General features: G+C 41.2%; 1 protein-coding gene across 2 annotated transcripts; it reads right to left on the bottom strand.

Annotated features, from left to right (window-relative positions):
* Positions 1–1537: 1537 nt before the first annotated feature.
* Positions 1538–27425, bottom strand: gtdc1 (glycosyltransferase-like domain containing 1). 2 transcript variants are annotated; one of them, XM_030124189.1, is made up of 11 exons: positions 27337–27425; positions 20142–20332; positions 18337–18504; positions 15495–15668; positions 12028–12147; positions 11667–11771; positions 9105–9214; positions 7171–7315; positions 6102–6172; positions 5560–5651; positions 1538–2383 (listed from the first exon to the last, which is right to left on the bottom strand). In XM_030124189.1, exons 1-11 carry the CDS (start codon positions 27346–27348, stop codon positions 2309–2311), a joined length of 1263 nt encoding a protein of 420 aa, XP_029980049.1. In that variant the 5' UTR covers positions 27349–27425; the 3' UTR covers positions 1538–2308. The 2 variants fall into 2 exon arrangements, with proteins under 2 accessions (XP_029980049.1, XP_029980050.1); XM_030124190.1 differs by lacking the exon at positions 27337–27425 and adding an exon at positions 22732–23009.

Genomic DNA, 27425 nt, shown 5'->3' with positions numbered 1-27425 from the left:
AGTCCCCCCTCACATGACAAGCGCCTTGCAATCATTGCAAATTGCAAATTTTGTATCCACAGGTAAACTTCTAAAAAATTCCAAACCATGGACATGTGTTGCAGCAGGTGAGCAAGGTTGCTAGCCACACTTGTTGTTTTGCCTCTTGGCGCGGTTTGATGGGGTCATCAATCACACGCCGGTAAACATTTCAGGACCTCACAAGCATTTTTTCCAGCACATTTAGCGAAATCCAGGCATTATGTTATCGGGTTTTCATCACTGGAGGAAAAACCGATAACAACAGATATTACATAATTATGGTAATATCAGGCATTGCCAGACATCCCTAATCGGAAGTCATATGTGGCCTTTCATTTGGTACCAATTTTGTTGACCTTCGATGACCTTGAAAGGTCAAACTCAAGGTCATGGTTTTCAAAATACTTCAAAATAATTTGACCGTAACTCCCTCAATTTTACAGAGGAAAAACGACTAGTATCAGATTTTAAAGCGTGAAAATAAAGGCCAAAGTTCTCTTTCAAAGGCCTCCAGCAAGCACACTGCCTATGGCAGTTCCATTTGTAGGTTCTATCTTATTTGTTGGTTCCATCTTCTCTCCTTAGTCCTATCATTTGTTGGTAGGTTCCATATTTACTCATCTGTGGGTTCCATCTTTACTCATTTGTCAGTTCTCATAGTTCTGTCCTAACTTGAACTTGTTTGTTGGTTCCTTCGGTGCATTGTTGCAGGTTCTGTGGTTCTGGACCAATCAGACTCAGCAGAGCCTTGTTCCTGATGCGTGAAATTGAAGTTTCTGCAGTTTGGTGATAATCCAAGAGTTAGAACCAAGCCTCAAACCAAAGCACCTCGCAGCCTCTGCTGTCGAATTAAATTAGTCCACATCCAACCTCTGGCCTGTTTCCATGGAGACGCCTAACAGCGCCTGGTTGTTATTTGATGTTTATGAAGGAGTCGTGTCTTATCGTCATTAATATTAATGAGTTAAGCGCCAACTCTACGACCACAGAGAACCCAGAGAAAACCCACAGAGAACTCAGAGAAAACTCTCAGAGAACCCTGAAAAAACCCACAAAGAACCCAGAGAAAACCCACAAAGAACCCTAAGAAAACCCACAGAGAACTCAAGAGAAAACTCAGAGAAAACTCTCAGAGAACCCAGAGAAAACCCACAGAGAACCCACAGAAAACCCACACTGAACCCTGAGAAAATCCACAAAGAACAAAGAGAAAACCCATAAAACAACCCAGAGAAAACCCACAGAGAACCCAGAGAAAACTCAGAGAAAACCCACAGAGAACCCAAGTGAGTCCTTCTCCATGGAACCACTGGGGGACGCTGCAGTGACCAAACGCATATTAATTGTCACATTTATGAGATGTCGTCGATTTAATGAAGAACGTGTTAAATCAAAAACCTTCAGACCAAACAGGACCAGATGCTCTGGTCCCACACGTTTTTAACATGATCACATCTGGTTACCATGACAACAGTGATGTTTATATCTTTCTTTCAGATATTTTCTTTTCAACACATTTAAAGTTCAGTATCACATTGTTTATTCTTATTTTTGATATTCAACTTTAAATGTTGTTAAAGAATCATTCTCATTCTGGTCTACAGTCTCTACAACTGAAAACTTCAGATCAGAACAAAAAATGGATTTAGTGAATTTCATCACATTATTTAACACATTGATAAGTAAAACCAAGTGTTCTACACCTGTATAAAATCTGTTTTTATGTTTGTTTTCAACACATGTGAATCACCAGATCATCATGTCCTTATGCATTGTTTACTGTCAGGAGGACTCACTGGACTGTCTCTCACTGCTGAAATGCATCTTGGGAACTGTAGTTATTAGATATGAACCTTCTGTTGTTTAACACTAAAAAGTAAAACTGTTGATCTACATAAACATCAGACTGAGCACATCCACGATTCTTCTGGTTCTGGAGCCATGTTTTCTGTCCCATCCTAGTCCAGACCTGGCAGCTCAGGTGGGGGCGGTTAAGGGTGGGCATATGGGTGGGGGCAGTCTGTCAGTGGAGTAAGTGTAGAGAAAACAGAACCAACAGCAGATGGTCCCGGGTGAAGGGCTGGTGCATGTATGAAGTGGCAGCGTCTGTGGAAACGGAACCCCCTGAACCACACACATAAAACAGCTGCATGTGAAGGAAATATGCCATGTTTACAGGCCCAGACTCTGTGTCTCCACGGCGACAGCCTGCCTTTGATTTGGACGCCAAGGTACCAAGACATTGCCACAGATTCATCGGGAGTGACGGAGGCAGGAGGCGAGGCGTTCAGGGACCTCCGACCGCCAACAGGGCCTGGAACCGGGGCCTCAGCCTGGACCAGGAGAAGGAGGACAGGTCCACCTGTGGAGGCAAACACCAGCTGTCAGGTTCTGCCCACGGATGCCACAAGAGCCTATGACATCACACTGTGTTCTATGGTCAGTCGACACGGTGCCCCTGCAGCTGGAACCGGGTTCATCTGGGTCAGTAGCTGGGTTTCCATCAACCACAGAAATGCACAAAATGTAAATTGCGCAATAGAAAACTGGTAATGGAAACAGAAATGTCACAAAAATTGTCAAAGAACACAAAAAAGTTTTTACGCTCTCGTTAAGTGGTTTTTGAGACGTTTCGATATAGAAGTATTGTGTAAAAGTGTAATGGAAAGATATTTTGCGCATTTTCATTACTCACAGGCATGACAAGTCTGGTGCCATGAGAGGTTCAATAACAGCAGTTCATTAAATGTTGCCGGGGTCATTCAGAAATTCTGGATCCACAGCTCATTGGTGAATTCTGTACAATTCTCTCCCAGAAATCCATTATGAGTGGCCACTGCCATAAATAACCACTTTGCCTTGGGACGATCAGGTACGCCTGCAGGGTGAAACTGTGAGGTATGTATGGACTGCACCAGCCCACCTCTCTCTCTGCGAGGACTACGACATATCGTGAGACGGGTAGACGGGACTTTACTAGAATCACGCATCAGAAGCCAAACACTCTTCAACGGAAGCACTACAAGTAGCAATTATACTTTCTCAAATTTGTAGAAATATTATTTTTATTTTGCGGAAAACTGTAGTGGAAACCCAGCTAGTGATGGTCTTCATTCTGGGAACAGGTCCCAGTTGTTCAAGGTTCTTATTGGTGTCCCAGAGGCTCAACAGCGCCCCCTACAGACTATAAACAGCTCCCCCTACAGACTGTTCATGGGGGTCAGCCACGTGACTTTTCTGTTGTTGGCGCCATCTTTAGGGAATAACGCACAGGGGGAATGGCTAGTCAGACAAACACAATCCACAGGCCTATCCAGTCCATAGATCCATCAAATCACTCCACGAAAACCAAAATTTACAATACAAACTTCACTAAGTAAATCATTAATTTGTACAGTCAGACTTTCATGGAGTAGGCTAAAGCTGTATTTATAAAGTCGCTCATCTCTCTGCTGACGAACAGCAGCGGGGTGAGCTGGGCGTGACCAGCTACCTGTCTCTGACACTTGGTTGGATATCCCTTCTATCCGTCACCTCTGGGACACTTCGGTTGGCTAAGTTGGGTGTCAATCCAAAGGCAGCAAATTAGTCTGTTAGTATCTTTACAGGTATCACTGGTAGAAAAATTTAATTACGGAGGATATCTTCGAGGAAAATGTAAAAAAATCACCAAAATTGATCTCAGGTTGGACAAATATGCCTGCTGTTTCTGTGTCTTTGGGGATTTTGCGTGTGTTTTGGATCTAAATACTTTACTGGATTATATTCGCTGGACTGTTATGAGGAAAACCAGACCATATTTATTGGGATGGATGGATGTTTGATCTGCAGAAAGCCTTCAAAAGTAAGAAAAGCCAAATATCTCACATGCTTTTCTGGAAAACAACCTTTTATGTATGTGGTTTTTGCTGTTGCACTTCGGAATAGTTTATATATCCAGAAAGACAACTTTGTTAGCTTTCATTTGATATGCAACAAGTGAAGGTACATTAATGAGGGAGCTGTGTACATGGGTGTTTAAAATAATAATGTCTACTTCCCGGGACATAAGATTTTTAAGGGGTTGGTGATGAAATAGCTGGGATTGATCTCGGCAACATGATATCATGACTTGCAAAAATATACACGCCACTTTTAAATGGTGTGTTATTTGTATGCATTATAAGCTCTCCATGTGTATGTTCACCCCGTTATTAGCCCCCTGTCCAACCTGAATCGACGCTCAAATACCACGCACTGAGGGTTACGGTTATGTGATCTTTGTGTCAATCGTGCGATCAAATGGAGTTGAATAACATGCGCAAGGTCGAAAATGTGTAGATATAGCATGCCAAATGCTATAAACACTGACGGGATATACAACGCCATTTATTGCGATCAGTCTGTCAATGCCCAGTCTGGAGTGTTGTGTTTGTATCCAGTGGTCTCTCCTGATGGCCTCCAGCCTCTTCTCTCTTCTGACTGCGTTTTTTTGGGATGTTGTAAAATTTGTGGCCCGTTTTCTTTGACTTGCTGTTGCTACAGGTCACAGCACAGCAGATAGAAGGCATGTTGTGTAGCTTAGGGTACAGTCCCTGTGCGGTCCTAAAGGTGGCGGCGGTATTGCTCTGTGACATCACATGACATCTATGAATAGACAGCCCCCTACAGACTATGAACAGCCCCGCCTACAGACTATATACAGCACCCCCTACAGACTAAACACAGCCCCGCCTACAGACTATAAACAGCACCCCCTACAGACTAAACACAGCCCCGCCTACAGACTATAAACAGCACCCCCTACAGACTATACACAGCACCCCCTACAGACTATACACAGCCCCGCCTACAGACTATAAACAGCACCCCCAACAGACTATACACAGCACCCCCTACAGACTATACACAGCACCCCCTACAGACTATACACAGCACCCTCTACAGACTACACACAGCACCCCCTACAGACTATACACAGCACACCCTACAGACTATACACAGCACCCTCTACAGACTATACACAACCCCCCCTACAGACTATAAACAGCCCCGCCTACAGACTATATACAGCACCCCCTACAGACTATAAACAGCACCCCCTACAGACTATAAACAGCACCCCCTACAGACTATACACAGCACCCCCTACAGACTATACACAGCCCCGCCTACAGACTATAAATAGCACCCCCTACGGACTATAAACAGCACCCCCTACAGACTATACACAGCACCCCCTACAGACTATACACAGCACCCCCTACAGACTATACACAGCACACCCTACAGACTATACACAGCCCCGCCTACAGACTATAAACAGCCCCCTACAGACTATAAACAGCACCCCCTACAGACTATACACAGCACCCCCTACAGACTATAAACAGCGCCCCCTACAGACTATAAACAGCACCCCCTACAGACTATACACAGCACCCCCTACAAACTATAAACAGCACCCCCTACAGACTATAAACAGCCTCCCCGCCTACAGACTATAAACAGCACTCCCTCTGAACTATAAACAGGTGTGTTAGGGGAGCGGGCCATTACCTTGACGACATGTCTGCGTGCGATGTCCGGCCTCCTGCAGAGTCCCTGTAGTTTCTTACAGAGCTGCTCAGGTGTGGAGTACAGGTACTGAGCTGTATTTGGACCAGCGAAGAACAAATGTCATGTGACCTGAGGTGAATTATGGCGTGTTCCAAAGTACTGGGAGGTAGAATATTTTCCACCTGGAGTTAACTACATCTACCTCAAAGCATTCCAAACAATCCATGTTGAACATAAACAACAAATATGGAGGACCACAGATCGGGGCTCCTATTTGCTTTCTTACTGAGGAGGCATTTTAACTGTCGACAGTACAGTGTTCTCACATACACAAATGAGATGGAAGACGCAAAATGGTAGATGAACTACTTGTACATTGTGAAGTTTTTTTCTGGCCCCACTTTGCAACTAAGACCTCCGGCTTCAACGAGCATTCCAATGCAGTTTACCTAGTTGGATGTCGGAAACTTCCCACCTCCCAGCACTTTGGAAGACACCATTAGAACCCATGAGTCCAAGTTCTCCATGAAATGTTCAAGTACCTGGGAAAATCTCAGGATAGACCAGAGCGTTGGGACACAGAGGGTAACATCCGCAGTGAACGGCCTCCAGCCTGTAGACATGGAACACACATAGAACACACATGAAATGCACACAGAACACACAGTGTTATACAGAATTTGTATTTTTATAGTTTTTTGCTGGTTTTATTTATGTATTCATAGTTTTTTGCTGGTTTTATTTGTATATTTATAGTTTTTTGCTGGTTTTATTTCGTATTTATAGTTTTTTGCTGGTTTTATTTGTATATTTATCGTTTTTTGCTGGTTTTATTTGTATATTTATAGTTTTTTGCTGATTTTATTTCTGTATTTATAGTTTTTTACTGGTTTTATTTCTGTATTTATAGTTTTTCACTGGTTTTATTTGTATATTTATAGATTTTTACCGGATTTATTTGTGTATGTTGTGTTTTGTTTTGATTTATTTGTATATCCTTCTGGTTTTGACTTTGTTGCCTGTACATGTCATCGGTTTTTATGGGTTTAGGTGGTTTTACTTGTACATATTATAGATCCTTTTGCACGGCAGAGCCCTACTTTTCGGTTCCTGGTGAAGTTCTGCTGCAGCATCTCTGGTCAGAACAAAGTGAAACCTGCAGCTATAAACACCTCAACATGAATCAGGTGCAGATGAGACGCAGCAGCAGCAGCAACAGCAACGTTTGATTGGCCAGGGCTCAGATCCACCTGACTGGACCAGAGATCAAAGCCCGACCAGAGGAGGACCAGGACCCCAGGGTCTGGGATGGTCCTCTGGACCTCAGAGACCACCTCATCAAAGGCTGTTACCCACAAACCACTGGGGCCAGAGCAGGTGAAGCAGAGATTCACATATCATCACTTTTATGTGTCATTAAGTTGGTTTTTATTGTTTTTTGCTTGATTGTTTGAGTTTGTCATTGTCTTCTTCACGGTTGACTCATTTGATGTAAATACGTCAGTCAGCTTATTGCTTTGTGTTGCTGCTCATTTCATTTGATTTTTTTTTCCCCCTACATTGTAAATGTTCAAAATAATAGATCTGTAATAAAAATGCATCCAGACTCACATGGCGACACCAAAGAACTCGTGTTTGGCAGTGGAGATGACGACGTCAGCCTGGCTCAGAGTTCTCAGATACTGGTCTTTACTCTCAAGGAAACCCCAATGTTCGATGTGTGAGTCCAGCTGCTGACGAGCCTCAGAGAAGACGGCTGAAAAACCACAGAAGAAGAAACATGTGACAGCAGCCAAAGATTAAGATCCAAACCTTCAACAGGACACCTTCAACTATTAGCTTCATTCATTCACATCGAGCAGAATAATCTTTCTGAGTAGTTGTAGCGCCACCATATCTGTGGAACTGGAACTGTTGTGGTTTCTCAGATCCACAGCAATGATCCAACATCCATCAGAAACAAATCCATGTGGATCCTGTTGATAGACGGCTGAGATGTTCAGCAGGTCCATTACTGTCTTTTATGAGGATTAGACTCTGGTTTATATCAGTGGAATCATCTACCACCAACGTGTAAACTGATAAAACTCAGCAGACCAAAGTATTTCCAGTTCAAATAAAGCAGTTTGGCACAAGACATGACACCATACCAGTGATGGGCCAATGCAGAACTTCCAGTAATTTTACACATCTAGACCAAGTAGAACATCTCTGAAAAAACTGAAGATCTTAAACCATCAACCATCGATTCAACCACATGTTTCTTTAATTTTACGAGTCTGTAGAAACCATAATGCATGTTGATAAAATCTACTTTTTCCACTGAACGTGAATTGATTTCTGCCTGATTTAACTCTTCTGTGACTGACTGGATTGATTCCATATCAGTGATATTTATTCGTTTGATAACCTCAGATCTGTATTAATGAATATCAGATTCACATTCAGATGATGAAGACCTGCTTTAGAGGTTGACATGTGTCATTATATTCCTTTCATAAAACAGGTCAGTCTCATCATGTAATGCTAAAGAACATAAGCCAGGCGCAGTTTTTACTAAACACAAACTTTCAGTTAAATCAAAACTCATCGATTTGTCCAAAGTCACAAGTTCAGAGGTTTGTGTCGTCTGAGCAAAAATCAAATAAATGAGACTCAACGAATTTTAAAAAAAGCATCTGCACATGGGTTTATGTGGACGTTTACGGCGGCAGCAGGAAGACGAACAGGTGAAGGGAATCGATGAGTTCAACCTCTGAACCAATCAGAGCAGATTAAAGTCGTCCTAATGGGATTGAATTCCTCTGACATAAAGCTGAATATGAGGCTGAATTTACAACCTCTCATAAAAACCACAACGTCTCAATATCACAGAGTGTGTTCATTAGGCTAAAACACACATTATATCATTAGAGCATCATCAGCTGATGATGTTTAGCAATTAAAACCATGGGCTGTGACCTCTGACCTCCGCTAATCTCATAACACACCGGGTGGATATGATTCTGATTTGGCTCCAGGACGAGTGAAAGTCAGCCATGAACAGAGAGGCTGGACGACCAGACAAATAAAAACACCACGATATACGACTCAGGGCTGTAGACGCACAATCTATTTATTATCTTTATTATTCTGCAGAGTTTTCAGACTAATTAAACTAAGTCTCCACAACTATATGAGTTGGTTTCATTACTTTACAGAAGCTGCTTTTGGGATGAGAGAAAATATTACTCACAAACCGTTGGTTCAGTCTGAAGGAAAAAGGAGAGTTTAACGTCAGCTGTTTAAGGTGAATTGTTTAAGATGAGCTGTTTACGGTCAACCATTTAACGTCAACCATTTAAGGTGAACCGTTTAAGGTGAACCATTTAAGGTGAACCATTTAAGGGGAATCGTTTAAGGTGAACAGTTTAACATCAACTGTTTAAGGTAAACCATTTAAGATGATGAACTGTTTAAGGCCGAGGTTCTCAATTGAGGGGGGCGGGGGTACTCAGCACATACTTCACATATTTCCTGTATGTAGTTGATGTGTGTACTTGTACCTGGAACGTCCGTGAATGTTTCTCCAAGGACAGACAACCTGAAGTCCAGTCCTCGGTCCTTCAGCTTCAGCAGAGTTGAGAACAGCAGCTCCGGGTTCTTATCATGTTCCCTGTAAAAACACAGATACAGACCAGGTCTGAGGAGGACCAGGACCAGGTCTTAGGAGGACCAGGATCGGGTCTTAGGAGGACCAGGACATAGTAGGACCAGGACCAAGTCTGAGGAGGACCAGGTCTGAGGAGGACCAGGACCGATTCAGAGGAGGACCAGGACCGCGTCCAGGTCCGGATCTGGGCGAGGTGTTGGAGGCATGGTACTGATACAGTGAGAATAATAAAACCAAACTGATCCAGAATCAGTAGATTTTAAATAAACTCATTCTCTTCATGATTCAATGTTTAAACATCTCTGATTGGCCAACCTCCACTAAATCTTCCTAGCAACCAATGATCAGATTTTACTCATTAACTGATTCTGTTCATCAGTTCAATTCCTCATTCATTTAAAGAAAAAAACTATTCATGATGTCTGTTGATAAATACTGATTATTGGTTCCAGTTTTCTGTTTGAATAAAACCAGGATGAAAAATTCTTACTATTATCATTATTATTATTATTATTATTAGTAGTAGTAGTATTAGAGTTAGGAGGACCAACACCGAGTCTGAGGAGGACCAGGACCGGGTAGTAGGAGTAATAGTAGTATTAGGTATAAAGTTGTGATTTCCATAGACCTGTCCAGTATTTACTCATGTCTTTAATACCTGATATAAGTCCACTTGGTTTGTAAAGCAGTAAAATCCAACATGCAGATCCAGAAAATATTGAATATGATGGTACAGCAGAGTCATGGATTTATTTGGGTTAGTGGACGTTGTTAGTGTACACTGTTACTGGACGGTGTCAGTGGATGTTGTCATACTGATGGGGTCGTGGTCGTTCTTCTGCTGCTGTTTGTTCTGATTTTTCATCCTGTCACAGATCGGAGGTGAACTGATCCTGATCAGGATCCTGTTGTTGATCCAAACCTCTTACACACTTTAATCCTAAAGCTGGATCGAAACCTGGTGCTGCAGCTCCTCCTTCACCTGGAAACAGCTGCCCCCCCCCCCCCCCCCCCCCCAAGCCTGTCCACGTCTACCGGCCTGCAATAAGACGTCCTATAATCTGAGGATCCAGGCCATACACAGATTAAAGCCAAAAACTAGAGATGAGATGGAGCAGAGGAGCTTCAATCAGAGAGATTAGCGGCGTCTCTGTGGAAATCCTCATTTATTCCACAATCCAGCGCATTAATCCAGTTCACAGCAGATTACAGCACGACTGCTGTTGTCACTGATATAAGAGAAGGTGAAAAACACCATCACACCGCTGCACTGTGGAGCTCTAATCTGATTTACAAACATGTTTAGAGCAAAAAACAACACGAGCAACAGAAACTGAAAACAGCAGCAAACACTGGAAGAAACCAGAGTCCAGGAGGATTTAAGACAAACCAGTGTAAAGAAATGACCCTGAAAACTAAAAAAATGACCCTGAACACGAATAAACCACCCTGAACATGAATAAAACACCTGTAAAACTAACTTAATAAATGACCCCAAAAACTAACCAACAACCCCGAAAACTAATCAATGACCCTGAAAACTAATTAAAGACCCCAAAAACCTAATAAACGACCCCAAAAACTAATAAACGACCACAAATACTAATAAAAGACCCGGAAAACTAATAAAACAACCCAAAAACTAATCAACAACCCTGAAAACTAATCAACAACCCCAAAAACTAATAAACGGCCCTGAAAACTAATAAAACACCCCAAAAACTAAAAAAAGACCCCAAAAAATAATTAACGACCCAGAAAAGTAATAAAAGACCCCAAAAAGTAATAAACGATTCTGAAAACTAATAAGCAACCCCAAAAAGTAAGAAATGACCCAGAAAACTAATAAAATACCCTAAGCACTAATACACAACCTAGAAAACAGAAACTAATGAAAAACCTAGAAAACTGATGAAATCTACTCAACATAGTAAAGCTTTGGTTGGATTTAATTTCTTGTCACATCCTGTTTTGATTCTCAACCACAAAAACAGATGTTTCTTAGTGATTACCATGGTTACCTCAAACCATGGCAAGAAAAAAAACTGAACTATAAAAAGGTAAGTCTTAGTTTATTAGGGTCCTAGCTTCACTGACAAGTGGTGGGAATCACCATGGTAACCATGTACAAAAGGGGGAATCACCATGGTAACCACACTGCAGTCGATCACTTTAATATTAGTGTCTTTAATGATTGTCAGACATTTGGTGAAATCAATGTGAAACAGCAGGTTAGTGTTTCTTTTACACATTTTTATGGTGTATTTATTTTATTTTCATTTTGTTGTCAGTCGACAGTTTATCGTATTGTTTCAGTTGCATCTTTAACTTGTCGTCAGATTTCCTCTAAACTGTTCTCTGGCAGAAAATGACATTTACTGTTTTTACAGACTGCCTCATTATTGTTGCTAATTTTCAGACTAAATATCTAACTTCTCCTCTGATGAGGACTTACCACCTGTGAGGCCAGACGATGTGCAGAGGTCTGACCTGGTCTTCAGCCAGTCTGAGGTCCACTCTGGGATCAGGACTGGACCCATGTGGATCCTGTTCTTCACACCTGTAGGGTTCAGTCTGGTTAAAGCTCATCATAGAGACATTTAGGAACCATCACCTACAGAAACACGAGACAAAACTAAAAAGTCAAAGTATTCCGTCTACAAGTCTTTAAACCCGACTCAGGGTTCAGGTCTTTAAACTGGACTAAGGGTTCATAAGTCAGTGAAAGATCTTACATTGAGCAGATGTAATTCTGATTAGTCATCAGGTCAACCATGCACGATTGAAAATGATCGTCAAATAAAGGACAGGTTCACCTCTTCAGGTCTCCGCCGTCTGCACTGACTGGCAGCTGCTGGTTGGCCCGCAGTACACTGATGTCATCAACATGTGACATCTCTGCAGGTCTGCGCTGGAGTTTATGTTCAGGGAGAAACCTGAAAACAAACAGAAGAATCAGAGATGTTGATACTGATCAGATACAGAAGAACCCTGGTACATGTTAGAACCTGATCCAGGAACAGGAGGGTTAGGGTCAGCCAATGGGAGGGGTCGCTGCGTCAGGTACATGACCTTCAGCATCATGGTTTAGGGTTGGGGTTTGGGTAAACCACACCTCAGGACAACTTCAACATGTGGACTCATTTAACAGCATTTTCAGCGTGAACATCAGATCTGGACATCTCTGATCGCAATGACTGGAGAAGAAATGGCTCGGCTGGACACAAGGAGGCACTTCAGGATCAGATCGGTTTTCACCAGTCAGAACAACAGGGTTCTGCAGGGGAGTCACATCTAAGACCCTTATCCAAGGACAGTAGGAACAAACTTCAGATGTTACATTTCCAAAGTATCAGACAGTACAGAAGACCCCAGAGTCTGCAGTGACCAACCCAGTGGTTGAGGATCAGGACCAGACCGGTCCACCCACCGGTCTGATCTTGATCCTCCTCCACCTGCTAATCCTCTGGTTGTGATGAGTTCTCCTACCTGGTAATCTGTGCCCAGTTCAGCAATCAGCTGACTTTAATCTGATAAATCTGCTGTGATTATGGCAGCCTCCTCATCAAACATGAAAACAGCTGCTGCACCTCCATCCTCCTCCTGGTGGATTACACCGGGTTAGACCAAGGAGGAGGAGGGGGAGGAGGTTCTTAGGACCATAATCATCTCCAGATGTGTGTTTGAAGTGACAGAAACTGAATTAAAGCTGCATCACTGATTTGTCCTTAAAGGCTCAGTAAGTGTTGTCACGTTGTGTCTGAGTTTAATAAACTGTAGGATAAAGATGATGTTCAGCTCTTTTTCATCTGTGAATTTAAGGAATGAACTTATCAGGTGCTTCATTCCACTGGGATGGAACCCACTGAGAACCAGCAAAGTAGAACAGGACCACATAAACACAGTGGTCACCTGTCACAGCCACAGTCGAGTTGGAAAAGGGTTTGAGTTAAGGTTGACCAGGTTAGGGTTATGAATCAGGGTTAGGGGTTGACCAGGTTAGAATTAGCAGTTGGAGTTAGGGTTTACCATGTTGTCAGTGGTAGATTTAATGTTCTGTGGTGGGTTAGGGTTAGACATGTTTTCTACATTCTCTGATTTCAGTGGGTGTCAGTCAGGGTTCCTGGTTTTTATTTTCAGAGTTTGAGTGAAAATCTCATCAGTTGAATGTTCTGTGAAAAGACTGATTGACTTAGCGTGCACATATTTGTTGTATGATCAGAGTTTCATCTGACATCTGTGTCCAGATTATGGTTTCAACCCTGACTGGACTGAGCAGTGATGGAGGATGTGACACCTGTTGGTCACATGGATCTGCTCTGATTGGATTATTCAACTCAGATCCGACGCTCACACCAGTGTGATGAATGCGGAGCCTTTGAACCCATGACTGGTTTCTGCCATCTCAGGTCAATCTCTATTCAATTACTGAATTCCAGCGCTCAAATACAAGTGATGGATGTAGACCACAAAAACGGCGACTGCAAACAGTGGTGGATGCAGAAAAACACCTGAATGTTTACTAGAGAAGAAGAAAAGCTGGACCTCCACAGGCCACATCCATAACAACAGAGAAGAAGAAGAGTTGGACTTCCACAGGCCATATCCACAACAACAGAGAAGAAGAAGAGTTGGAGCTCCACAGGCCATGTCCACAACAACAGAGAAGAAGAAGAAGAGGTGGACCTCCACAGGCCACGTCCATAACAACAGAGAAGAAGAAGAGTTTGACCTCCACAGGCCATGTCCATAACAACAGAGAAGAAGAAAAGATGGACCTCCACAGGACACGTCCATAACAACAGAGAAGAAGAAGAGCTGGACCTCCACAGGCCACGTCCATAACAACAGAGAAGAAGAAAAGATGGACCTCCACAGGACACGTCTATAACAACAGAGGAGAAGAAGAAGAGTTGAACCTCCACAGGCCACGTCCATAACAACAGAGAAGAAGAAGAGTTGGACCTCAACAAGCCACGTCCATAACAACAGAGAAGAAGAAGAAGACTTGGACCTCCACAGGCCACGTCCATAACAACAGAGAAGAAGAAGAGTTGGACCTCCACAGGCCATGTCCATAACAACAGAGAAGAAGAAGAGCTGGACCTCCATAGGCCATGTCCATAACAACAGAGAAGAAGAAGAAGAGCTGGACCTCCACATGTCACATCTACAACAACAGAGAAGAGGAAGAGTTGGACCTCCACAAGCCATATCCACAACAACTGAGAAGAAGAAGAAGAGCTGGACCTCCACAGGCCACGTCCACAACAACAGAGAAGAAGAAGAAGAGCTGGACCTCCACAGGCCACGTCCACAACAACAGAGAAGAAGAAGAAGAGCTGGACCTCCACAGGCCATGTCCATAACAACAGAGAAGAAGAAGAGTTGGACCTCCACAGGCCACGGCCATAACAACAGAGAAGAAAAAAAGATGGACCTCCACAGGCCACGGCCATAACAACAGAGAAGAAGAAAAGATGGACCTCCACAGGTCACGTCCACAACAACAGAGAAGAAGAAGAGTTGGACCACCATGGGCAACGTCCATAACAACAGAGAAGAAGAAGAGTTGGACCTCCACAGGCCACGTCCATAACAACAGAGAGGAGGAAGAGTTGGACCTCCACAGGACACGTCCACAACAACAGAGAAGAAGAAGAGTTGGACCTCCACAGGCCACGTCCATAACAACAGAGAAGAAGAAGAGTTGGACCTCCACAGGCCACGGCCATAACAACAGAGAAGAAGAAAAGATGGACCTCCACAGGTCACGTTCACAACAACAGAGAAGAAGAAGAGTTGGACCACCATGGGCAACGTCCATAACAACAGAGAAGAAGAAGAGTTGGACCTCCACAGGCCACGTCCATAACAACAGAGAAGAGGAAGAGTTGGACCTCCACAGGCCATGTCCACAATGACAGAGACAAATGGTTATTAGAGAAGATATTTAAAATATCTATTTTAAACTGGGTGACTCCAATATCATGCTCAGGTTTGTGTGTTTTTTGTGTTGACCACTAACTGGAGCTCAAGTTTGTGTGGGTTAACTGTGTTGACCTCTGACTGGAACTCAGTTTTCTGTTGTTCAGTGATGAATCATCCTGATGTTGTGAACAGCGTTAAATCTGAACTAATCTGCGACAGATGAACCCGTCATCATGTTCACAGTATGAGAGTCTCCACAGGGAACAGGTCCTTGAACCTGGTTAATCCGACCAGCAGGCACACTGTATCTGTTTGTATGTATCTGTCTGTATTTGACTGTCTGTCCACTGACCGACTAACATCTGGCAGTTGCAGAGGGAAGTACAGGACCACACTCTTCTTGCGGATCAGTTGGTCCAGGCCTTTGGGACGGTGGTCTGGGATCTTCTTCATGAAGGAGGAGATGGAGGACAGGAAGGACTCCATGTTGAAGGCAGAGTTAAATGCCACTACATCTGCCACGAGGCTGCAATGACACAACACAAATCCAGAACCCAGACTTTACACAGAGTCTACATCCTGAACCTTCCATCCACATACTGTCCAACACTTCTTATCATGCGTATTTTTCTGAATCTAATGAGGAGAAAATCACCTAAATGTGTTTAACCTAAACGGTCTGTGTAAACCATGTTCCTGTTCCATCTTCATGTTCTAGCTGATGTTCTACTCCATTTAAGTTTCAAGACAAACCATCAGGATTCCACATCCTTCAGAACGCTCACAACATTATTACAACATAAATCACTTTCTGTGCTGTAAAACTAAACAAAACAAGTAAAAATTTGATGAAATCTATCTGTAGAGTCTATAGAGCCTTAAGAACTGAACCCACCAATCTTACAGAAATAGCATGTTGAATAAAGACTTTAAAACATGTCCTAATGTTGTCACATGACCTTCAGCAGGCCACTAACAACTGGACAGACTGTCTTCAAGTCTGTGACAAACTTCACCTTTCAATTCAGTTGCAATAAAGAAAGTGTCAGAATGGCTTAATCAATTATTCGAAATGTAGAGAAAACAGCAACTATGTATTTCACCCACAAAAACCTAGAGACTATCCAAACATAACTGATACTGGAGAAAATCTAGACAATGTGAGAGAATTCAAGTATGTTGACGTTCCACTAGATCCCTCACTCTGAAATATAGCCTACTTCATTTCAGATGCATCAGGGAACTCACTCACACTAGAAGGATCTAACCCTTTACTGAGCGCTATGATTTTGTCACATTTGTCCTGTTTCATTTCACATTGGTCACAAACCAACAGCAGACTCTGAAACCTGTTGAATCTGTATAAACCACACATTAAAATCCTGGATAAGACACATCAGTATCACTGCTGTCGTTTACTCACTAAACAGAAGATTTTAAGCTTTGTAAATATGATCCTGTGCAAATGAGTGGTTGGGTTTTATAACTGTTGATTGTTCTGTACCTCCACCTGTTCAGTCATTTATTCACCTGAATCTGAACAAACTGAATAACCAGGACTTCCTCTAAATGATAGTGTTACACCCGCTCATGGAAAACTGCTTTTAGACGATCAGCTTTGCTCATACAAAGTCAGAACAGAATGAAACAAACTCCCACTGAACTGAAGGACACGACAAATGTTACAGATTTATCCACCAAGACTAAAAACATGGATTTAATAAACCAAGCCTGCATTGACTCTTCCCATCAACTGTATTCTACACCTAGACTGGATGGGACTTGTTTTAAGTGTGTTGTTTTTCTTTTTAATTCTCTTGTACTGTTTTCATTTTCATTTCCTTCTTTCCTGCTACAGCGATGACAGATGGAAGTCAACATAAATGTTATAACCTGATCCAGAGCATCTCTACTGTGTTTAATGTTCTGTTCACTGTACATAGTCCCTGAAAAATAAACTAATAAAAAAAAAACTAAACTCAACCTGGACTGATGAGACTTTTAGCGTTTCGTCACAACTGACTAGATTTCACAATGAAGTGGAGGTGGTTTATCGTGTCTATACAAGATCTCCAATGACAGAGGATTAAATATTAATATGAATAAAACGCCAAAAGGTCATTTTTGAAACCCTTTTAAAATGAACATCTGTATCCAAGTGATAAATACTAAACTACATGAGCCCATACATGTGGATCACTGAAAATCAAACTCAAAGTAATGAATGAATGTGAGTGATTCAAGGTTATTTTATGATCGTATTCAGGACCGGTGTTATCCAGAGTCCTCTGATCAGTGTCTCACTACAAAAGATCACAATGACATGATGTCACCAAGAGCCAAATTCCTAGTCATGTTACTTTGCGTGTTCTTGTTTCCTATTGGCTGATGTGACCAGGAGATCAGGAGAGGTTTTGGACCACAGTTTACAAACCATTACTAAGGCAGAGGATGGTAAATGGAGATGTTTACGTCACATTGTTACGTTTCACTTCTATAGATAATGAATATCTGTCTATCAGCTGATGTGCCGTCTTCTACCTTTGGATGGTAGCAGTGAACTAAAGCGTGGTGCCATTAGCTCTGCCTCTGTTCGTTTTTGTTGTAATTAGTGAATCCATCAGGCTGGTCTGGTCGCAGCTCTGCTAATGATCTGCTGTGTGTGATTTCATTAGTGCAGATGGAGTGGATCTGACTTATTGACAGGCTGCCCTGCAGATCAACAACAATCACTTCTCCTCACTGATTAATGACAAGAAGACGGCCTTCAATTAGGCCCACAGCTTAGCTAATTAACCAATCATGTGCAGCCTGACGCTCGGTAATACCAGCCATTTACAGAGCCTGCATCTTCAGATCACTACCTTCATTATTATGGATTTATTACAGAAGACACTAAAAGAGCCACACCTGTAACTGTAGCTCATTTCACCTGGCTAACTGTCCAATCACAGACCCATAATCAAACTAGAAAAGCACTCAGAGCGCAGACCTCCACACCCCCCCGATCACCACTAAAATTTAATAATTTGTTCCTTGTGCCAGTATCAACATTTCCTGAAAATTTCATCCAAATCCATCCATAACTTTTTGAGTTATCTTGCTAACAGACAAACAAACAGACGAACAGATAAACCCAGATGAAAACATAACCTCCTCCGTTCCTTGGCAGAGGTAACAAGTGCACTGTTTACCATGACAGGATCTGGTTGTATCCATACTGGAAGTCCCTCTCCTGGTCCTTACGAACAGGATACACCAGCTGGTTTTCGTGGAAGTACAGGATCTTCTTGAGGTGAGACAAGTCAGGTCTGAGTGCCACCAGCTCACACAGGTTCAGGACAGAACTGCAGAAGAGGACTCTGCATGGAAAGACCAAAGGGTACATGAATACAGGATGAACGACTGAACCCAAAGACAACTGATGACTAAAACCAAAGACAACTGAGGTCTAAAACCAAAGACAACTGACAATTAAAACCAAAGACAACTGACAACAAAACCAAAGACAACTGATGATTATAACCAAAGACAATAATAATACTGTGATCAACAGTATCAAAGGCAGAAGAAAGGTCCAATAGAACCAGAACTGTGTTCACAAGAGTCAGCTGACATCATAATGTCACTATGAACTCAAATCAAAGTGGTTTCAGTGGAGTGATTTCTGCAGAAAACAAAGTTTCACTACCAGTATTTTTTCTAATATTTTGGACAAGAAAGGAAATTTAGAAATTGGTCTATAGTTTTAGGCTGTGATGGGTCCAGAGTTGGCTTTTTAAGTGCAGGTTCAACAACTGTACGTTTAAAAAAGCTCAGAACTGCACCAGTCAAAAGTGACAGATTTATCATATTCACAAGAGAGGAGCCAGTTGAATTAAAGACAGATTTAAGCAGATTGGTTGGGAGGACATCAGTAAGAGATGAGGACAGGTTCATCTTCTGCAGCAGAGAAGTGATGGGTCAACCGACAGAGTTAGAGGACAACAGTGAAATGTTTGCCCTGATGTCTCTGATTTTATCCACAAAGAAAAAAAGGAATTTATTTCTGTCTGTTTTATAGTATACTGGAATCTGGGGAACAGGTGAGACCAGAGAGATGATAGTGTTAAATATGATAATGAATATGACATATTCATATATACCATGTTCAGCACGAGGGTTAGGGTTAGAGTTAGGGTCAGGGTTAGGATAACAGAGCAGCCAGGGGGCCAGAGCTCCTTTAAGTGGAAACACTCCTTATCCCTCTTCCAGATTTCAACCAGGAACATAAAACCCATTTTCTCACTCATAAAAACTTAATTAAAAGAGAGGGATTTGTTGGAGATGGAACAAGCGTTCAGTAATGCCATCCGGATCAGTGCTGACAGATCAGCTGGCTGACAACAAACACTTGTAGCGGTGAGAATTTACTCCAGTGGAGAGAGAGTGGTGGTAATGATGATGTCTGTTTGTAATGTGAACAGGCAGATGCTGACCAGTGGAGACTACAGGCTGTACCAGAAGAGACTCCGGGTGTGGTGGTAATTGATGCGACCTGCAGGGGGAGCTGGTGAGGGGAACAGCACTGTGAGCTGTGTTCACCCATACAGTGGTGGAGCGCCCTGCCCATAGGGCAAAGGATGAAATACAACAGATTATATTCCTGAGAGTCAGCATCACGTTAATGGTGATTGGGCTCGATGGTGTAGTTTGGCAAAACCACAGTGAAAATTCTAACCCTAACCCACACACTCTCTTTCACATTTGTCAAACAGAAGTCCGTGTCTCATTGTTCGTGACAAATAATACGTTTTTTGCCTCTTACTGGCCTCTTACTCTAACATTAACCCCTAACCCTGCCTCCTATCATTAACCCCTAAACCCTAACCCTGACCCCTAATTCTAACCCCTAACATTAATCCTTAACCCCCAACCCAGGCTAAAAAGACACAGTTAAAAAGAGTCTGAGAAATGCCACTAGTTACCTGTATGGAGGGGGGGGTGTCCCTGTAGTTACCTGTATGACGGGCGGGGGGGAATGGCCTCCATAAAGTGCAGCGCTGCCGTCCTTGCCCTCCAGTGCCATTTCTTGGCGGGCAGTGTGAAGGTGCAGCAGATGTCGATGTTTTCCTTCAGCAGGTCGATCAGCTGTTTGTGGGATCCGCCGTAAAAGGCCTCAACCAGCAGGACGCTGGGAGAACGATCCGCCTGGAGGACAGATTCGACAGACAGACTGTTGTATATTTTATCACACATTTAAGTCAAAGTTGACACAAAAACAGTGAATAAGAGTGTAAATTCATCAGTTCAAAGGTAAGTCAGAACCTTTAGTCAATTCTTATTGTATTCACTATCATGTTTCTTGTGTTTAATAATGTGATGTTACTACCTGTTTATGAATTTCAGATTTCAGTCAAATCACATCAAATCCATCTCATATGACCAAAGAAAACCCCAGTTTATTTAAAGTTGTGTCTTCTCTAATGATGATCAATGGTTCTGATCTGAACAAATCAATACTCTGACGTCCATATCCTGTTTGTGTTGAATGTCATGTTATGATGAGTGAATGTGAGAGACTTCTGCTGAGCCCCCCCGCCCCCCCATATTCATTCGTTCATAAAGACCTTCACCGTAAAATGAAACACAATTACATTCAAAGAAAACAAAGACATTAACAAACTATAGCGATTTGAGTGTCTGTTTATTATCCTTATTAGTTCTGTTTTGGTGCTGGATGGAGCTGAACTTTAACCATTTCCTAGAACATCTTTGGCTGTTTTTTATTCTTTGACTTTTGGGACATTTTCCTCCTTGTGTGTCCTGGTTTTGGACAGAGGCTGTGATCATTAATCTCACACTCATTTACTATTTCATTCATTCCTTTGTGTCGTTGTGGATCTGCTGTGGACTGGATAACCCCAGTGCTTTTGTGTGGTTTTCTGGTTTGGACCCCACATAAACCCAAATAAACCCTCTTTAGGCCCGTTTTCCCCATAAACGCTGGTGTATAGATGTGGTGTGTCTGGGCGTTTCCTGCTGACTGTCAGTAAATCCAGTCTATTGTTGTGCAGTAATATGCAGACCATTGTGTCCATTAGCAGCATTAAGACCCATCTGTCCACCGTCCGCTCTGTCTACGGTCGTTTTGCGTCGTTCCAGTGAATTCCCTCCCAGTGATTTGTGATTTCCAGTTCCTCCTCCATTTACTGCCCACAAAGGGACTAATGTACATCACTCAGCGTCGCCCACACCGACTCATAATGCAGTGAGCAACGAACACGACTCATATCAGGAAAGGAAATGAGCAGATAGGACGCTACTGCTGCAGCATACGACGCATTCAGAGGACGGCCGCCAAAATACGCCGCTGATTGAACCACCGGCAGCACAATGGACGCCATTGTGTCGCACGCCGGCCAGTCGATTAGTGAACCCAGAGCCAATCAGGTCCAGGAGAACCAAGGAGATCCACAGATTAAAAGCACAGTCTTCAGACCACGTCCGTTCAGGTTCAGGACTAGGGTTTAGGACTCGGGGTCAAAGACCAAAACCAACATGGGGCTGAAACCACGTGGACTGAACTTCAGTCATAATGTCCATCTAAGAAAACTACATGTTCTGCATTCATTAATAAATGACTGAACCTGTGCATGTGAGGTTCTGATCATGTATCTCATCCATGTCTTTGCACGTATTTTGTCTATATTGTTTTTCCTGCTGCTGAAAAGAAAAAGATGAACATTCAAGAAGAATGAAGACTGAACTGATTCAGTTTAATAAAAATGAACAATACTAAATCAACCACATGACCAAAAATGATCAAATAATCAACCAATTTAATGATAAACATGAAACTCCATCGTTTTCCTCTAAAGTTACTGTTCATTGTTGCTTTAATGGATGTTTTCAGTACATTTCAGCTTCTTCGTTAAGTTTAAAACATTCACTCAATTAATTTACAAACTAATTAAATGTCAGAGTTGATGTAATCAATGTGAGGAGTTGGGATGTTTTATAGAAACCTTCAGGTTTCTGTTTTTCCTCTAACCATAATTTATTAGGCCTAAATAAGGAAGTGACGATGGACTGAAGATGTGATAAATAGTTCAGTTTATTCTCTTCTATTTCTGTGGATGAATAATGGTGGATTTTTATAGAGTATCTGATTCATGAGATGTTTTCTCTTGTCAAACTTCAGTGACCTTTGACTGTTTTCTCATAAACTGCTGAAATGAACAAGTCAAAGTAATAAATACTGAAATATTAATGAACCTGCATCACTGTTTTTTTATACATCACTCCAGGGCTGGACTTCAGATGAACTCTAGTAAATGTAAGTGTGAGTTTTATGTATTTCATCTTAATTTGATCCTGATTTCAGTTTCCGGTCGCTGTGAAATTGGAGTCCTGCTGATACTGATGGACTTGGTGGACCTCAGATCTGGACCCTAACCCGCTGACTTCAGTCCTCACGAACACACAGATGAGTGAACAGATAAATAAAACTGAGTGAGTTCAGTCCTTCCACCTGAAGCACAGTGTCCTCGTCTGTGAAGCGCCACAGAGCCTTATGTTGAACCTCGGGGGATTCCAGTGCATCTCACCTTTAGTCGCCCACTGCCGTGAACATGGAGGACGCTGCTCTTTGTTCCACCAGAACATGAAACAAAGGGTTAATGTCAGCCACGCCATCAGATGCTCAGGGAATCCCCCGCCTGGCAGACGACGCTCAGGGATTAATGAGAAGGAGGATGAGTCAGCAGGAAACTCTTCTAAATAATAACCGAGAACACCTCAGCAATTAACCAACAACTGAATGATGATGAATCAACCAGAACTATAACTAAACCACCACTAATCAACTACAACTACAATTAAACCACCACTAATCAACTACAACTATAACTAAACCACCACTAATTAACTACAACTACAGGGGTTGGACAAAATAATGGAAACACCTTCACCTCAAGATGATAATGCCCCAATCCATTCAGCTAGAATTGTTAAAGAATGGCATGAGGAACATTCTAATGAAGTTGAGCATCTCGTATGGCCGGCACAGTCCCCAGACCTCAACATTATTGAGCATTTATGGTCAGTTTTAGAGATTCAAGTAAGACGTCGATTTCCACCGCCATCGTCTCTAAAAGAGTTGGAGGGTATTCTAACTGAAGAATGGCTTAAAATTCCTTTGGAAACAATTCACAAGTTGTATGAATCAATACCTCGGAGAATTGAGGCTGTAATTGCCGCAAAAGGCGGACCTACACCATATTAAATTATATTTTGTTCATTTTTTAAGGTGTTTCCATTATTTTGTCCAACCCCTGTATAACTAAACCACCGCTAATTAACTACAACTAAACCACCACTAATCAACTACAACTAAACCACCACTAATCAACTAAAACTATAACTAAACCACCACTAATCAACCACAACTATAACTAAACCACCACTAATCAACTAAAACTATAACTAAACCACCACTAATCAACTAAAACTATAACTAAACCACCACTAATCAAAAAAGCTATAACTAAACCACCACTAATCAACTAAAACTATAACTAAACCACCACTAATCAACCACAACTATAACTAAACCACCACTAATCAAAAAAGCTATAACTAAACCACCACTAATCAACTAAAACTATAACTAAACCACCACAAATCAATCACAACTATAACTAAACCACTGCTAATCATCCAAAACTATAACTAAACCACCACTAATCAACTAAAATTATAACTAAACCACTGTTAATCAAACAAAACTATAACTAAACCACCACTAATCAACTAAAACTATAACTAAACCACCACTAATTAACCACAACTATAACTAAAACAACTAATCAACCACAACAAAAACATAACTAATTAACCAGAACTAAATGACTGAGAAAAACTCAGCTAACCATCAATGACTGAATGATGACTTATCAAGCAGAACTATGACAAAAACATAATTAAATCAACCAGAACTATAACTACACCACAACTATCTGAACAATAACTAAATTATAACTAATCAATTGTACCTAAATAATAACTGAGAATTCAACAATTAACCAACAATAACTAATCAACCAAAACTATAACTAAAACACAGCTAACTAACCATAACTAAATAATAGAGAAGAACTCAATAACTAACCGACAATAACTAATCAACCATAACCATCGCACAATGACTTAATTACTGTATGCGACTAACCATAAGTCAATAATAACTAAGCATTACTCAGTAACTAATTAACAACGATCTGATCAATAAATAACCACCTATAACTAAATAATAACTGAGTGGAACTCAACCAACAATAACTCAACCCCCCCCCCCCCCCCCACACACACACACACACACACCAAAAAAACCAACCATAAATAATGACTGAGAATAACTGAATAACTAGCCAATAATACCTAATTAAACAGCAACTAAAAACATATCTTACCATAGATAAATACTAATAAATAAATCATAACTAAATAATAACTAACTGAACGATAACTAAATAATAACCAGCCATAACCCAATAACTAACCAATAAAAACATCATGAATAATGAAATAAATAACTGACCAATCATAATTACATAATGTCTAACCAATTCAAACTAATTATTAATTAACTGATAATAAATAAATAACTAAACATCCATGATAGAGCAGCACAATATATCGTTTGAGCATCGTCATTGCAATGTATGTGTGCGCAATAGTTACATCGCAGGTCCTGCAATGTAGGAGGCAAATGAACTCAACATGTTCTCATCTAATTTCAACCTGGGTACCTGAGACCCACTGGGCGCAGGCATCCACCAATCACAATCGTTCTTAATCAGTTTGCCGAAGCAGACCACGCCCCTTCACATGGAGTGAGTTGCTAGTAACAACATTGAAAAATGAGCAACGAACAGGAGAAAATCACAGAAAACAAAGACTTGGTGCCGAAAAGAAAAGCAATGTCAGTTATCTGGAATTATTTCAGCTCCAAGGATGATACTGAAACACGTGTTCTGTATCGACAGTGCCTTCCACCTGTCAACACAACAAGAGGAAACACAGCTAATTTGTTTGACCATTTATGTCTGCACCACACAGCTATTATATCCTCCTGAGTATTTTTTTCATATCGCAATATATATCACACGGTTAAAAAAAAAAAAAAAAATCACAATGTCAGTTTTTTCCAATATTGCGCAGCCCCTAATCCATGAGTGGGTGATAACTAACTAAATAATAGCTAATTAAAAATTAACTGACAATAACTGAATAACTATCCAACCATAACTTAATGATAAAATAATTGTACAATGAATAGTACCTAACCATCCATTCCTGAATATTAACTACCTACCAATAACTGGTAAATAACAGTTACGATGCCTAACCAACCATAACTGAATATTAACTACCAACTAGTAACTGGTAAATAACAGTTACATAACCAGCCATAACTGAATATTAACTACCAACCAGTAACTAGTAAATAACAGTTACAATACCTAACCAACCATACCCGAATATTAACTATCCACCAGTAACTGGTAAATAACAGTTACAATACATAACTGAACACAAGAACAAACTGAAAACTAAAATATATATGGAACAACAAACCAAACAGAACTAACTGAATGAATATTTTTTTTTATTTCAGTTAAGTATAAAACACATGCATATATAGAACACAGAATTGACACAATTAGTGACTGAAAAAGAAAGAAGCTGATGCCAGAGGCTTATTTATGCTTCTCCTACTCCCATCCTTTGAAATACCTGAAATTTCGGCAAAAACAACACTAACACAAATTAATCTTCATTCAATTTCTTAAGTCTCTAACGGATCACTTTACCTTTATAGCTCTTGGAATTTGAAAAATTAAAGATTTTTTAAAACTAAACAACGAGCTACACAATTTCAATTCATCATTCAATTGATTCCATATCACACCAATAACAGAAACACAGAATATTCCAGAATAAACCGACTAGTTAAGAGCCTTAATGAGTTGAAGTCAAAGCAGAAGACGTCTGTTTGACCTAAACCTTGAACTCTGTGTTTGTTTATTACATCTGAGAAGTGTTTTTGTCGCTTTCAGGTAGTTTTATTTCTGACTCTAGATGAGAGTCAAAATCTTAGTCAAAATCTGTCACCTCATACTGTGACAGTTTCATTTTGACTCATTTCAAGTCATTTGGTTCTGAATGTGAAATCGCACAAATTGCTGGGTCAGGCCAATTTTACATCATTATTCTGTAATTTGAATAAAGTTAACTCATAACATGTCTTCATTTCAGTGATAGTTAATTCTACAGATTCTGTGGTAACGTTACATAAATGTTATACAATTAAAGGACATAATATTCAGACATGGATCCAAACATCTGAAACCACAACGTTCAATAAAATGATAAAATTTCATTTTTTCATTTCATTTTATTTATTCATTCCAACCTAAATGATTGGAAAGGAGCAGAAAGAAGAAAACTTATTATACCTGCCCCTGTCTTCAAACATTTGCTTACATCAGATACGTTGCCATTACAGCTATTACAATAAACAATTTACATGACAGTCAAAGCAAATGAAACAAATCCAAAATCCATAAGTAAAATTATTTCATGCTTTTATAAAGCTTCTCTATTCTTTCCTTATACAACCTTTTAAACTGAAAAAATATTTGTACAGACACCTGAGACCCACAACAGAAGCACACATTTGCTTTACATTAGTCCTTAGATTACATACAATAGTTAGACACATGAAAATGTGTCTAACGATCAATTACACGTGGTTTAGGATTCAACTTAATATCATTTTATATTGTAGGAACATACTGGCCATCTCTGAGGATATATTACACGGCACTGTATATTTATTTAACTTTAAATACAATTCTTCTTCTCTTTACAAACACAATAACCGTCAAACAGGGACTGTATTTCACTTCAAACTGCACTTTATGGGACAGGCTAAAGGCTAGCAGCTAACGGCTAAGTCTCCGGTCATAAACGGCCCTCTCCTCCCGGTTCTCCGAAGGCGAACACCCCCACAGAGCACCGGAGCACTCTGACCAGCTGTCTCGGTTCTAACCACGCTCCGTGACTTCATAGAGTCGAAACACTGAGCTCAAACTGCGGCCCGAGGTCTCACACATGGACAGTCCGTTAACAAACACCGGCTCACTCACCTCTTCCTGCATCCGTCCGCGTTGACGTCCTACGTCATCACGTCCTATTAAGGCCAGTCCCGCTTTTCTTCAGGAAGTGGATGGAAAAA

Source organism: Sphaeramia orbicularis, chromosome 21 (genome assembly GCF_902148855.1).
Source record: "Sphaeramia orbicularis chromosome 21, fSphaOr1.1, whole genome shotgun sequence".
Taxonomy (NCBI): Eukaryota; Metazoa; Chordata; class Actinopteri; order Kurtiformes; family Apogonidae; genus Sphaeramia; species Sphaeramia orbicularis.
This window is presented reverse-complemented; position numbering and strand designations above follow the sequence as displayed.

What these genes read in the sequence shown, in the direction of transcription:
- gtdc1 (XM_030124189.1), bottom strand. An exon ending in TACAACCAGATCCTGTCATG is followed by an intron (nt 15,669 to 18,336) that starts GTAAACAGTGCA and finishes GTGTCATTGCAG; the next exon opens with CCTCGTGGCAGATGTAGTGG. An exon ending in CTATCCTGAGATTTTCCCAG is followed by an intron (nt 5,652 to 6,101) that starts GTACTTGAACAT and finishes GTCCAAATACAG; the next exon opens with CTCAGTACCTGTACTCCACA.